General features: G+C 35.8%; 1 protein-coding gene across 5 annotated transcripts in view; it reads left to right on the plus strand.

The window, feature by feature from the left end:
• PKN2 (protein kinase N2) overlaps nt 1-14970 on the plus strand; it is a 155971-nt gene that overhangs the window by 108761 nt on the left and 32240 nt on the right. For 2 of the 5 annotated variants that reach the window (XM_032247792.1, XM_032247796.1), the window contains exons 7-8: nt 897-1034; nt 2613-2722. In XM_032247792.1, coding sequence (XP_032103683.1) covers nt 897-1034; nt 2613-2722 — 248 coding nt within the window. Of the gene's footprint in view, nt 1-896; nt 1083-2612; nt 2723-14970 lie in introns of all 5 variants that reach the window. The other 3 variants (XM_032247791.1, XM_032247794.1, XM_032247795.1) reach the window with 2 other exon arrangements.

The raw sequence follows: 14970 nt of genomic DNA on the forward strand, positions 1-14970 counted from the left end.
AGTATTTATTTGCCTAAAGAAATTGAAGTTATTTTATGCTTAGATAATTACAACTCATAATTTTTTGGCTACTTGAACTAACAGAATGGAAAGATAATGTCGTTTTACATCTTTTAATAGAACATAAATTCATTTAGTTACACCAAAACCGTGTAAAGGTCTTTTCTATGTTAACAACATAACTATTAAATGTAGTTGTTATTCACATAGTGAGACTTCCTTATTTCTAATTTTCGTGTGCTATTTTAATGGCATATTATTTATTTAGCTTTATGTTTCTCCTTCCATATCTCTACCAACATTTTTTATATAACTTGTTTTGGTTTTTGTCCTACAGACAGCTGTGGGAGATGTTGTTCTTTTTTTTTTTTTTTTTTTTTTTTTTTGGAGATAGAGTCTTACTGGAGTACAGTGGCACAATCTCAGCTCTACCTCTGCCTCTTGGGTTCAAGCCATTCTTGTGCCTTGGCCTCCCGAGTAGCTGGGACTACGGGTGCACGCCTCCGTGTCCAGCTAATTTTTTGTATTTTCTCTATTGAAAATACAAAAAATTAGCTGGACATGGAGGTCTTATCATGTTGCCCAGGCTGATCTCAAACTCCCAGGCAGTCTATGCACTCTAGCCCCCCAAAGTGCTGGGATTACAGGCAAGAGAGCCACCATGCCCAGCCAGGAGGTGCTGTTCTTTTCTATAAAATTTCTTAAGTTGTCTTAAGAATTTTTAATGGTTTCTCTAATTAAAATAAGAAAGTTGATGGCTACCTCACTGATGCTCTGGGAGAAGAGTTTTTGTTTTGAGATTTTTTTTTCTTTTCTTGAATAGGTAACAGATTTAGATTAAGGATTCCATAGATTAAGTATTGATGTTCCTATGTGATATTTATGTATGCTAACAGGTACTTTGGAAGTTCGTCTTATGGGCTGCCAAGATATCCTAGAGAATGTCCCTGGACGGTCAAAAGCAACATCAGTTGCACTGCCTGGTTGGAGTCCAAGTGAAACAAGATCATCTTTCATGAGCAGGACGAGTAAAAGTAAAAGCGGAAGTAGTCGAAATCTTCTAAAAACCGATGATTTGTCCAGTTCAGTAACCATATTTTTTTAAAATCATGTGACAAACTGAAGTACTTACACAAGGGACTCATGAACGGGGACAGAGAAGAATGTGAAGTGTTCAAGTTGTACAAAACACTTTAAAGTTATGGTTTTTTTTTTTTTTTTTTTTTTTTTGGAGATGGAGTCTCTGTCACCCAGCATGAGTAGCTAGGATTACAGGTGTGTGCAACCACACCCAGCAAATTTTTGTATTTTTAGTAGAGACAAGGTTTCACCATGTTGGTCAGGCTGGTCTTGAACTCCTTACCTCATGATCTGCCCACCTCAGCCTCTCAAAGTGCTGGGATTACAGGAATGAGCCAGTGTGCCTGGCCTTAAAATTATGGTTTTTATAAAATATTAAAATCTGTGATGACAGGAAACGAAAAGGTAACAAATTCTATTTTGTTGAAGATAGATTGAGAAAACTGACTGACAAATAACATTAGTTCTTTTGGAAGAATGAAATACTGAGCATCACTCTTATGCCAAACTGAAGGTGTACAAAAGCTATGAGATTGGTCCTTATAGAATCGTGTCTTGATTCCTTTATTTTTTGAGACAGCATTTTGCTCTGTTGCCCAGGCGTGGTGCAGTGGTACAATCATGGCTCACTGCAGCCTCAACCTCCTCAGCTTAAAAGATCCTCCTACCTCAGCATCCTGAGTAGCGGGGACTACAGGCACATGCCACCATACCTGGCTCATTTTTTTATTTTATCTTTGTCTGTGTGTGTGTGTGTGTGTGAGAATACAGGGTCTCGCTATGTTGCCCAGGCTGGTGAACTCTGGGGCTCTAGCGATCCCTCCACCTCAGCCTCCCAAAGTTCTGGGATTATAGGTGTGAGCCACCATGTCTAGCCTTGACCCTTTTAATGGTTTAGTGACACTTTAATAGTATTTAACATTGAAATTTTGGTAATCTAACTGCTGATCCAGACATGTTTACTGAGGTAGTAGCCTTGTAGTCCACTGAGACGGGGTGGTAAGGGTGTGGTTTGTGGAGAGTAAAAGGTGAGAGGTTTGGAAAGCACTGGGGAGAAATTCTGAAGTATAAGCATAAACTATTTATGATGTATAACCGGGGGGAAAGCATGTGACAGTTCAACCTACCATAGAATACAAAAGTGAATTTGCTGTGCTTTACTGTGTATAGAGGGAGGCTTTAGGAAAAATGTGAAAATAAAGAATTGTTTAAGGCAACAAGCTCTGTAAATATCAAAGAAAGAAGAACTGATTGATATTCACACAAACATACAGTGTGGCAAACAACTACTATTTACCTGTTCTTTCAGTCACATGCCAATGTAAACAAAATAGATAGCAGTCTATTTGGGAGTGTCTAGTAGCAGTGTATGTATGTATAAAACTAGCCATTTAAGATTCAAAAGTTTTAATATTGATTATGAAAAACTTTATTTTCAAAGGATCTTAAGACTTATTGCTATTAAACAGCAATACTTCTATTTTTTATAAAGGTTTAAAGTTTTTAAGCAAGTTTGTAAATTTTAATTACAGATGATGTCTGTGCTGTTTTGAAGCTCGATAATACTGTGGTTGGCCAAACTAGCTGGAAACCTATTTCCAATCAGTCGTGGGACCAGAAGTTTACACTGGAACTAGACCGGGTAAGATAACTAACATTTTACTTGAATTTTAATTATAGTTATAATTCATCTTAAATGTAAGTTACATTTTTTAGAAGGCTTCAACAAGTCTTATTCTTAAGAATAAAAATAGATCTTAGATATTTTTTACATTTCTTATTCAATGAATTATACATAAATCTACCTTAATATATAGGTGGATATCAAATTGCTGTAGGAGCGTTCATTTGTGTAGTAATTTGAAAATGTTTCGTTCATACCAACCTGAAAAATCAGTTAGGTATAATATTGAAGTATATTTGTTATCTTAATAACATGCTGACAACTAAGGTGATTCTTCTGGCTCACCATGTGTAGGTTACCTTACTTGACCTATATTTGAAATGAGCTTTTAGGCTTTTTCGCCCAGGCTTCTGTGTGTTTCAGTGTCTTTCAAGAATAATTTGAATAGCTAGAATTCAGTTTTTGGCCATAGAACGTAACAGAAGTTAACTTGTTCCACAGTAGATTTAAATCCATAGTGATAACTTTTAGATTCAAATCCATTCATTGGATTGTGAGAGGAAAATATTAAAACTTAATCATACTTTTATCTAAAAACTAAGGAAGATACTAAACTTTTTTATTATTTGGTATTTAGGTTGAGAGTATATATATTATTCTAAAAATTAATTATGTCAATGAAAGCAGATTTACAGTGCTTAATGATGTGTGCTGTGAAAATGTTTTGGTTACTTTTCTAGCCTCTACTTTTAAAATTGGGAAAACATTCAATTTTAATTATTTCCCGTAGAGGCTAGAACAGTAATCACCAAAACATTTTAAAAGCATTCAATTTTAATGCTTTTCCAATTTGTCTTTTACTGTCTTCACAGCCAGCAACCTAGTTCAGGCCCTTATTGTTGCTTTCCTTGGTTCAGATATTGTGTCTACCACTTAGATATTGTAATGTATTTGAACAAAATGCTTACAGATGTTACGATGTATGTAAGTGAACAAAATGCTCACCCTTTTATGTATTCCACTTTCCTTACCTTTAATACTATCTACTTCACTGAGATGTGTGAGGATTAAATTTATGTAAAGATCTTAAAATAATGGTAAGAACTTGATTAATGTCAGCTGTTTTTTTTTTGTTTTTTTTTTTTTCCCGAAGTAATCTAATCTTCCATATATCTAAGTACTAGACTGATCTTCAAAGAACACTACTTTTATTTTGGCATTCATTCTTAGGTTTAGACTCATTCGTTTATTCGTTAAACTATATATTTGTTGATACCTTCTGTGTATCCTGGCACTTCCAGGTGGTAGATTAGCAGTGAACAACATAAACAGTGTTTCTCAGGTTCCCTCAAGGAATGTACACTTCATTGATTATTCAGTATATATTTGATTACATGCAAACATTTTACCATTGCATCAAAAAAGAGTCTGCCACCTCATTTCCTAGATATACCTTTATTTTGATGATTTCAGTTTAAAAGATATTGAGGACCTTCTAGGACTTTCCTAGGATTTGCTTGAAGAAAAAGTCTGAGGGAGGAGAGACTAAAAGCATGTAAATTGACAGAAAGTTACTCTAGTGGTACAACTATAACATGATAGGAGCCTGAACTAAGATGTGGTCGTAGTAATAAAAAGAAAAGGATTTATGTGGGAAATTAAGGAAATATCAGTATGACTTAATAACAAATTGGATATGAGTTCAGAAGAAGGAATTTGTCATTAGTGGCAGAGAAAATGATAAAGAAATTTAGAAATTAGAAAAGATAACTAGAAACTAGTTTTAAGTAAAACTAGTTCATTTACTGAAATATAAATGCAAATATTTTATATTTGAAATATAAATATTTTATATTATGAAATGCAAATATTTTTATTATAAATAAAATTAACAATATTTTTATAATGTATATATTATATAATAATTATTTCATAAATAAAAATATTATAAGTTCTAGAAGCTGTCTCTAAATAACTAATTATTTCACACTTAAATGAAGATATGGAACCAGATGTTAAGGCTGGATAAGTGCATTTAGAGGTCATTTGATTGGAAGTCATAATGAATACCATTCAAGTGGATAAGATAAATCCATTTATTTCTACAAATATTTATTAAGTATTTTATATATGCCTAACATTTTACTAGTTCTAGGTTTACAGAAATAATATATACTCATTGTATAATGGAACTTTTAGGCTTAATAATTACTGATTTTATGTTCTGTGCTATATGCCATTTTAGATGCTAGTGATGATTGATCAAAATAATGAAAGTCTATAATTGTGGGACTTTATCTTCTAAAGAGGGAAGATAAATAGTAAACAAGTTTAAAAAATCTACATGTGCACCAAACGAAGTACAATGATGTAACCGGAGATGGGGTACTTTAGATGGGATCAGTAGGGAAAGTCTCCCGGGGAAGCCACATTTGACCTGAGACCTTGTAGGTGAAAAGTCACCAGAGTTGCAAAAATTCAGGGAAAGTTTCCCTGCAGAGGAGACAAACATACTAACCATTTGAGGTAGGACAGGCCTTGATGTATTGCAGCAAGAAAAATGATGAGATGTAAGAGTGGTGTGAAGTAAAACATCAGAAGCAGGTAGGTACCAGATTACTGTGGACTTTGTAGCTTTGAATTTGCAAGACATTTGAAAGGTTTTGTTTGTTTGTTTGTTTGTTTTTATTTATTTTTTTGAGACAGTGTCTGGCTCTCTTGCTCAGGCTGAAGTGCAGTAGCGTAATTACAACACACTGCCTCTTTGACCTCCTGGGCTCAAGAAATCCTCCCACCTTAGCCTCCCTAGTAGCTGAGACTACAGGCAGACTGGGGTGTTGCTATGTTACCCAGGCTGGTCTCGAACTCCTAAGTACAAGCCTCCGTCCTGCCTCGCCCTCCCAAAGTGTGGGGACTACAGGTGTGAGCCACCACACCTAGCCTTGAAGGGTTTTTAATAGAATTTTAATCCTCTAATTTACCTATTGTAATTGTTCTGATAGAAATAAGTACTACATACTATAGAAGCTAATAGAAAAATCAGTAACTCATAGGGAAAGAGTTTATAAAGAAAGAAAACAAAGGTTCAACAAACACATTTTAAGTAGTATTCCAGCGGTATGACAAGAGAAAAAAAGGTTTGCCAAGAATTAGAAAGCTTTGAGTTGCATCAGATCATAGTTAGAACATTATATACACTTATCCAGTGAATAATTGCCAGAATGGTGGTCTGAAAATCCTGTAACATAGGGAAAAATTAAGGGAAGAATGGGATTTTAAGCTTATTGAAGAAGAGGTTTAACAAAAATTTGGTAACTATCCTTAAAGTTAGAAGGAGTAACACATGGAGAAAGAATTAGACTAGGCATGAGGTTTCAATACGTCTGCCAATTCTTACTGATTGGTTGTGACTTTCTGGAACTTACTCTTAGACATACTTCCTTAGTGGATCGTGGTTGTTAGAGATTACTCTGAACAAATAGCAATGTCCCGACACTTCGGGAAGCGTCATGTTCTGTTTTTAGGTTGCCTTCATGACTATAAAGGACAAAGCAAAAGTCAACAAATGGCAGATTGCATTTCAGTACAAAGAAGAATAATACTGTTAATAATTGAAAAGATCTTCTATAAGAAGTAGTAAGTTCTCTTTCAGTAAAGTTCAGTAAGTCAGTTACAAGAGAGACCGAGAAATTATATCAGAAAATTGTTACGTTTCTAAGTTTCTTTTTAACTCTGAGATTTTCTTCTTAAGGAGAACTAGGTTTATCACATGCTATAAAATAACTGTTTTACAAAATGAACTGTATAAGTAGATATTTTATGACTATAAAATGTTTGTTTCAGCTTTCACTCATTTTTAATAAGGGTAATAGGTTTGCCATAACATTGACCTTGAAGCCAGATAGACTGAGTTCATAGTTCATCTGCTGCTTATTGGTTTTTTGGTGATGGGCAAGTTACTACTAGGCATTTGTTTTACCATCTCTAAAGTATAGGTAAGAACGTAATACAGAACTGTTAGGATGAAGAACTGAGGGTAGTGTATGTAAAATACCTTGCATTGCCTGGCACATTTCAGCCATTGGTATACTTTCTTTTAGCCTGGGTTTTTAAGTATGGCTATAAATTCGAATATAATTAAAGGCGATTTGAGAATGGAGAGCTGGTTGAATGTCATTTTCTTTTATTTCAGAGCCTATTTAAGATAATTATCTACAGACCACAGTGCTTGAATTATTCGTGTTAAAAATTAATAAAAAATAAAAAAGATAATTATTGAGTAATATGTTCACAATGAAACTTAAATAATTATTATTAGAGGGAAAATGACTAGCTAGGAGATTTTCTCTTTTTATATTTAAAAGAGAAATTACAAGTAATTCAGAATATTGCCATTATTTTGTAGTTGAGGAAACTATCATCTAGGTTAGTTACATATTAATACATTTAAGGACTGGTACTAGACCTTCAGTGTCTTAACTTTTAAATGTATGTCCTTTTCTCTCTGGTGATTTGAATGAGATAAAAAGATAACAGTAGCACAGAAGAGGAAATAGCAGATGATGATGAGTGCCTGGAATAGAAAATATGGCTTTAAATTACCTAAACTCTACAAGCTTAGAACAATAAAAAGACTGTGGTAACCGTTGATTGTTTGTTCTTTACTTGCCATTGTAATCTTCACCTAAAAATATTTTTCCTCTCAATGGCATCAGGCATTCTTCCCACTTGGGAGTAATCCTCCTTTTAAAACTTTGAAGACACTATGCATGTTAAGATCCTCTAGGTTCTTGATAGGCTTGTTACTGATCCCTAATTTGATTATAAACTTTTCCTTCACAGAGACCACATTCCCTATTAAAATAGCTCCTTCTATTCACATAATATATTTTACATTTTCATGTGCTTCCTATCATTTTATTTTATCCCTTTTATTTATAGAAAATGTTTATAAAAACATTTATAGAGGGAAACATTTCAAGTGGCCTTAGTTTAAAAAAAAAGAAAAAATTTATAGAAAATGTTGCTTTAAACTGACATGTTCTTTCCAGCATTTTGCCTCATATGTCAACTTTTGACTTCTATGGCATTCTAGAACTAAGTTGTCTGTACTCTTTCATTTCAAGAAACAAAATTCATAGTTTTTTTTTTAGACTTGTAGGATAGTTCTAGTAGATCTACTGTGACCTACAAAAATTCAAGTTATGTTCTGTGGAGCATCGATGTTCTGCAGAATTGTCTCAGGAGATAACACAGAGTCTTTTTTGTTGTTATGGGATTTTATGTAAAATATCATTTGGATTTTGCTACTTAGAAAAAAAGTTTTTAAATTGTTGGTGTAATTTAGCTCCTTCATTTTACAAACCAAGGAAATTATGGCCCTGAGGCTAAATAACTAACCTAGGGTATAATGCAGGATTCTATGTATGTATGTAGGTATGTATGAATGACAGGGTTTCACCATCTTGGCCAGGCTGGTCTTGAACTCCTGACCTCATGATCCACCTGCCTCAGCCTCCCAAAGTGCTGAGATTACAGGCATGAGCCACCACGCCCAACTTAATCCAGCATTCTTAAAGAAGTCTACTGACTGCCAGCCCTGTATTCTTTCTATGCTTTCAGGTTACACTCTTTTATATTTTCTGGTAGTTACGCAATTTTTAATTTTCCCTGAATTCCCTGAGCCTTCCTGTTATAAAAAGTTTAATTGCCAGGCATGGTGTAATCCCAGCACTTTGGGAGGCCGAGGCAGGCAGATCACAAGGTCAAGAGATCAAGACCATCTTGGCCAACATGGTGAAATCCCATCTCTACTAAAAATACAAAAATTAGCCAGTCGTGGTGGCAGGCACCTGTAATCCCAGCTACTTGAAAGGCTGATGCAGGAGAATCCCTTGAACCCAGGAGGCAGAGGTTGCAGTGAGCCAAGATTGTGCCACTGCACTCCAGCCTGGGCGACAGAACGAGACTCCGTTTCAAAAAAAAAAGTTTAATCAAGTTCCCATAAGAAACTAAAATAAAAGACAAAATGTTACACTAAGCCCTGTTAACTCTTTCCCTTGTATGTTTCCTTTAGAAAAAATTTACTAATGTAGTAAAAATTCTTCATCAATATTAGAAACAGAGAAGAGGCCTGTCCTTAGAACCAAAGCTTGGAACAATTTTAACAGATTTCAGTGTTGTTAAAATCACAGCTATAAAAAGTGTTGACGGATCACTGGGAAAGGAGAGAAGAGAGTATTAAAACAGTTAGGACAAGTAAAATGGTGGTAGGATTCATGGATTGGGACTAAATGTGGGATTGACATATCAGGATGTTGAGGTATTAGAGAGAGTGAACTAGAATGTTAGGAGATAATGTTCAGAGAGAAGAATGCAGACAGTTGATATTGTGAAAGGATTATAGTTACTGCTATGACAATAGGATGACAGGAGTGAGAGGGCAAGGTAAGGTAAATCACAAGGTATAAGAAGTTGGCTGGGTGCAGTAGCTCATGCCTATAATCCCAGCACTTTGGGAGGCTGAGGCAGGCAGATCACCTGAGTTCGAAAGTTCAAGACCGGCCTGACCAACATAATGAAATCCTATCTCTGTTAAAAACCCAAAAATTAGCTGGGTGCCATGGCACACACCTGTAATCCCAGCTGCTCAAGAGGCTGAGGCTGAGGCTCTGCTTGAACCCCTGAGGCAGAGCTTGCAGTCAGCTGAGATCACACCACTCTATTCCAGCCTGGGCGATAGGACAAGACTCTATCTCAAAAACAGAACAAAATAAAACAAAATAAGATTTTAAGAACCCAAGGGATTTTTCATTTATTGGTTTCTGGTTTTCAGAAATTAGTACATTTTAGTCCGTTTTCCTCCCCTTACCTCCACTAAATACCTCTTTGTTTTGTTTTGCATAGTTTTCTGCATACATATCATTTATCCCCAAAATTTCTAGAAGGACTCTAAAACAACTGTGTGTAAGCAGGTATGCTTGGTTATCTGCTAGTCCACATTTCTTCCCCATTAGAAACATCCTTTCTGGGGCCTTACATCTTTCTGCTGCAATTTAAATAGCTGCAGCACAGCTTTCATCTTGAGACTTTATTTTCCTATCATCTTGAGAACTCTTCTACATTGGATCACTTCAGTCTTGGATCACCCCATCTTCTTGATTTACTTCCTCATGTTGGTGAATCATATCCTCCACTTTCGTGCTGAAAAAGGGTGAATGAAAAAGGGTTTTAGAGATAATATATGTCTGAAAATATGTATATTCTATCATACTTGGGTATAGAATTCTGTTAGGTTGGTGTGAAAGTAATAGCAGTTTTGCCATTACTTTCAATCACAAAAACCGTGATAACTTTTGCACCAACCCAATAGGTTGGAAATTACTTACATTAATTTTTAGTTGTGTAATTATTATTAGCCTCAATATTACAGTCGATAATTCTATGTCTCCCTTGATTGTCAACATTTAATCATGATCTGTTAGATCTGCTAGATCTCTAAAAAGTTTTATGATTTTATCTTTTTTTCCCCTGGGATTCTGAAATTTCACAGTAGTGTATCTTACTTTGGGTATCTTTTATTCTTTTTGATGGATATTGTGTGGCACTTTCAGTTTGAAAGCTCATTTGTTTCAGATCCAGTAAATTTCTTGATTTATTCATTTGATAATTTTCTCATCTCCATTTTTAGTGTTTTCTCTTGCTAGTTACACCTCTTAGATTGATCCTGTGATTTTCTTATCTTTTGTGTGTGGATTCTCTGTTTTTTTGTTTCACTTCCAAGGAAATTTTTACAACTGAAAAATTTGTATTTGATGTCAGATTTTTGATTTTTAGAAGTTCATTTTTGTTCCTTAGTTTTTAAAAAATAACACCCTGTTTTTCTCTTGTGGAAATAATACCATCTCTTAAAACTGAGAATATCAAATTTCCTTTTCCCTGAATTATCTCTACTACTTCTGAGATCTCTTTTCAGATCTCTCTCTCTCTCTCTCTCTTTTTTTTTTTTTTTTTTTTAAAGATTGGGTTTCACCATGATGGCTAGGCTGGTTTGGAACTCCTGACCTCAGGTGATCCACCCACCTCAGCCTCCCAAAGTGCTAGGATTACAGGCGTGAGCCACCGCTCCTGACTCAGGTCTCTCTTTATCAGGCCAGGTACAGTGGCTCACACCTGTAATTGCAGCACTTTGGGAGGCCGAGGCGGGTGGATCACCTGAGGATGGGAGTTCGAGACCAGGCTGACCAACATGGAGAAACCCCGTATCTATGAAAAATACAAAAATTAGCCAGGTGTGGTGGCACATGCCTGTAATCCCAGTTACCGAGGAGTCTGAGGCAGGGGAATTGCTTGAACCTGGGAGGCGGAGGTTGCAGTGAGCCAAGATCGCACCATTGCACTCCAGCCCTTGGCAACAAGAGTGAAACTCTGTCTCAAAAAAAAAAAAAATTTGTTTATCATATTATGTATTTGGGCAAATGTGTGGCCATCCATGTCTGTCTTAAGAATGAGACACTAAAGTAATTAATTTAAAGCTGCGTATGGGCCGGCTGTGGTGGCTCAAACCTGCAAATCCAGCATTTTGGGAGGCCAAGGAAGGCAGATCACTTGGTCAGGAGTTCAAGACCAGCCTGACCAACATGATGAAACCCCATCTCTACTAAAAATGCAAGTTAGGTGTGGTAGTGGGCTCCTGTAATCCCAGCTACCCAGGAGACTAAGGCAGGAGAATTGCTTGAACCCAGAAGGCAGAGGTTGCAGTGAGCTGAGATCGCACCACTGCACTTCAGCCTGAGCAACGGAGTGAAACTGTCTCAAAAAAAAAAAAAACCCTGTGAGTACGGAGTTGCTAAGGTTCTGAACTAGTTGAGAGAAACAAAGAAATGACTAATGGAAAATAAAATATCATCTATATTACTGAAAAAGTAAGCTGATGTTTGAGAGTATGGTTGGGTATGCAGCAAGAGTGGGTTATGTCAAGTCCCTTGGATCACTGTGGGCCCTAAGCTATGTAAAATTTAAAGCATGGAGGAAAAGAGCAAGCTGTTGACTTCATTGAACAGCCTGGCTCTCAAGAGAAAAGAAGGAATGGGCTGTGTTTGTCATGTCCAGTTTCTTTTCCAAAGTCTCCTATCGGATAATGGGTTCTGAGGTTTGAATAAGAGTATTGAGGTAAAGACCTATCCAGATATTTAGGGAAAATGGGGAAATTATTTCTCATAGCAACTATGGCAGTGAGAAAAATGTTTCTTCCCTAGAAAAGGATAAAAATGCATGTAAATTTTTTAATGGGGAGTAAAGTACTGTAATATAGCAGAACAAGAATAGGAATACAAAGATACTTTTACTTCTTTGTGTATTATAAACTGTCTGACATTTGGGAATATTGTTTAATCTGAGACACTGTTTTTTAACTTGTAACAAAGCTATAAAACACTTACCCTTTTTACCTCTCCTTTGCTGTTTCCAGATTCCACTGCTGTTAAAAATAACATGTCATCTGTTCCTCTGGGGCTATATGACTTCTTTGAGATTATGAACTGTACAGTTGACTCTTGAGCCAATGGAGGAGTTAGGTGGCACAAGCCCACATTTCCAACTTCTGCACTCTAAAATCCACATAACATTTTTGACTTCAATACTAATAGTCTACTGTTGACCAGAAGCCTTATTGATAACACAGTCTATTTTGCCAAAAGTACAAGGTTTTTGTGCCTGCTGGCCTAGCTGTAGCAGCAGCTTCAGAAATTTCCTTTTCTTCTTTTACAATGGTTCTTATTTTGGATTCATTTATGTTGAAATGGCAGAAGCAACAACCGCAAACCTCAATCTATAGGATGCACATGAAGCAGTTCAGCTTCTTCTTATAATGTCATGATTTTTCTCTGCTTCTTGGGAGCACTTCCAGCATCACTAGTGGTACTTTGTAAGAGCCCTATAGTGTTATTCAGGGTTTATGGTATTGCACTGAACACCATGAAAAATGTGCAAGAACTGAGGCAGAGCACTTTTTACTGCCATATACAATTTACTGGAGAGATGAACTGCTCAGGAAGAAATAATTAGATTTACATATGTTTTAAATGGATATGTTAACACTTGAGCTCACCACAAGAGCATTAGGAGGTGGCTACAAAATTATTACAGCAGTGTAGTATTATAGTTAATTTTATGCAGTTATGATTTAATATTGCATCTTCATGTTTGCTTATATTTCTCTTGACTACAAATGGTACCAGGTCTGGTCTGTAAGTGTATGTACGTTTGATAAATTTTAATTTTGTAATAGATTTGTTTATCTTATGGTAGTGAATGATAAAGTAGACTAGTATCTACATATATTTTATGTGTTCAGGACATATCTTTGTTGTAATGTTTTTGATATTTCTACACTGTGATTCATCTGCAAGTTTTTTCAAACTGTTGCAAATCTCCAAAAAAGGTTTCAGTATATCTATTGAAAAAAATTCCACATATAAGTGGGCTTGTGCATTTCAGACTTATATTGTTCATGGGTTAACTGTATAGAATTGCCTACTTCATTTTCTCTTTTGTTTCTATTATTCTTGAACATCAGGTACTCTCTGATGCTAATTAAGGATGACTTTTATTCTTCCCTCCAACATTTGCCATCATTATGAGGGATATAAAATATCTGTATATAATTGTCCCTTGGTATCCATGGGGAATGATTTCAGGACTCCTTCTCCCCATACCAAAATCCATGGATGCTCAAGTTCTTTATATAAAATGGTATATTTGCATATAACCCACCCACATCCTCCTGTATACTTTAAATCATCTCTAGAGTAATTATAATACCCAGTGCAATGTAAATACTATATAAATTGTTACACCATATTTTTTTAGGGAATATTGGCCAAAAAAAAAGTCTACATATAGCACAAATAAAACTGTTCTTTTATTCCCCAAACATTTTCAGTCATGGTTGGTTTAATCCACAGATAACTAACCCACAGATACAGAGGGTGGACTGTGTATGTAAGTAACACATATAATATACCGTTATTTAAACGTCTTTGAACTCCTCAACTGTAGTATACCTTTACTCCTTTGTCATTTTAAATGAATTGTGTGCTCCACAAATTGAAATCTTAAATTCAATATACCAACCTTTCACCAAGTCTCTTGTTCTCCTAAATGATATAACTACATAAAGCACCTAGAATAATTAGCCTGTAGTCCCAACTACTGGGAAGGCTGAGGCAGGATTACTTGAGCCCAGGAGTTGAATGCAGCAGTGAGCTGAGATCATGCCACTGCACTCCAGGCTGGGCAACAGAGTGAGACCCTTTCTCTGTCTCTATTTTTTTTTTTTTTTTTTTTTTGTTGTTGAGACAGAGTCTCATTCTGTCGCTTAGGCTGGAGTACAGTGGCGCAGTCTCAGCTCACTGCAACCACCACCTTGTGGGTTCAAGCAGTTCTCTGCCTCAGCCTCCCAAATAGCTGGGATTGCAGGTACATGCCACCACGCTCAGCTAATGAGACCGTTTCATTAATTAATTAATGCACCTAGAATAGTACCTTTACAGAATGGTATTCAGTAAACAATAGCACTTGTTATTGCTTTTCTTCCAGATCTTTTCTTATCAAGGCTAGGTGTTTGATCAAATATTTTCATTTCCTTGATTCTTCAGGATATTTTCATGCCATCAACCCCTTCCAAACTTAATTTTCTTCTCTATTTACCCTAAAACAAATGTTACTGTGAAGCATTTCTTTACTGATACCACCATAGCATCCTTTAGCCTTATCTTTATACCTACCTGCTGTGGAAACTCCCAACAGCAAATCAGTTCTACCATCTATCTTCTCTGTTCTATATCCTGAATGCTGCTGAAATTGATCACATTTACTGTTAGGAATTTTAGTTTTCAATCTCAGCTAGGCTTGTAAAAGTTATTCCACATTTCACATTTTTATTTCATTACCAGCAGCTTTTCTTTTACTTGTCTCTTTAAGTCTTCTATCCCACCTCAAAGTCCTCTACCTTTGATTTGTTTATAGATTAGATTTAAGACAATTAGGCATCAAATTTCTCCTATCACCTGCTAATTTTTTTTTTGTATCTTCCTCCTTGGTTCCAGAGAATGAAGTCCCTCTCCTTCCTGTATAGATTGTATGATGATTCAAGTTGCCCCCGAGTTTCCATTCTTTCTATTCTCCTATAGCCTTGTTTCATTAGTTATCCCTATTAACACTTATATTTCTAACTACTTCTTTCTTCTGATCTCTTATTCTTTTTT

The sequence above is a fragment of the Sapajus apella genome, unplaced genomic scaffold, assembly GCF_009761245.1.
Source record: "Sapajus apella isolate SASKATOON/1434 unplaced genomic scaffold, GSC_monkey_1.0 scaffold64, whole genome shotgun sequence".
Classification (NCBI taxonomy): Eukaryota; Metazoa; Chordata; class Mammalia; order Primates; family Cebidae; genus Sapajus; species Sapajus apella.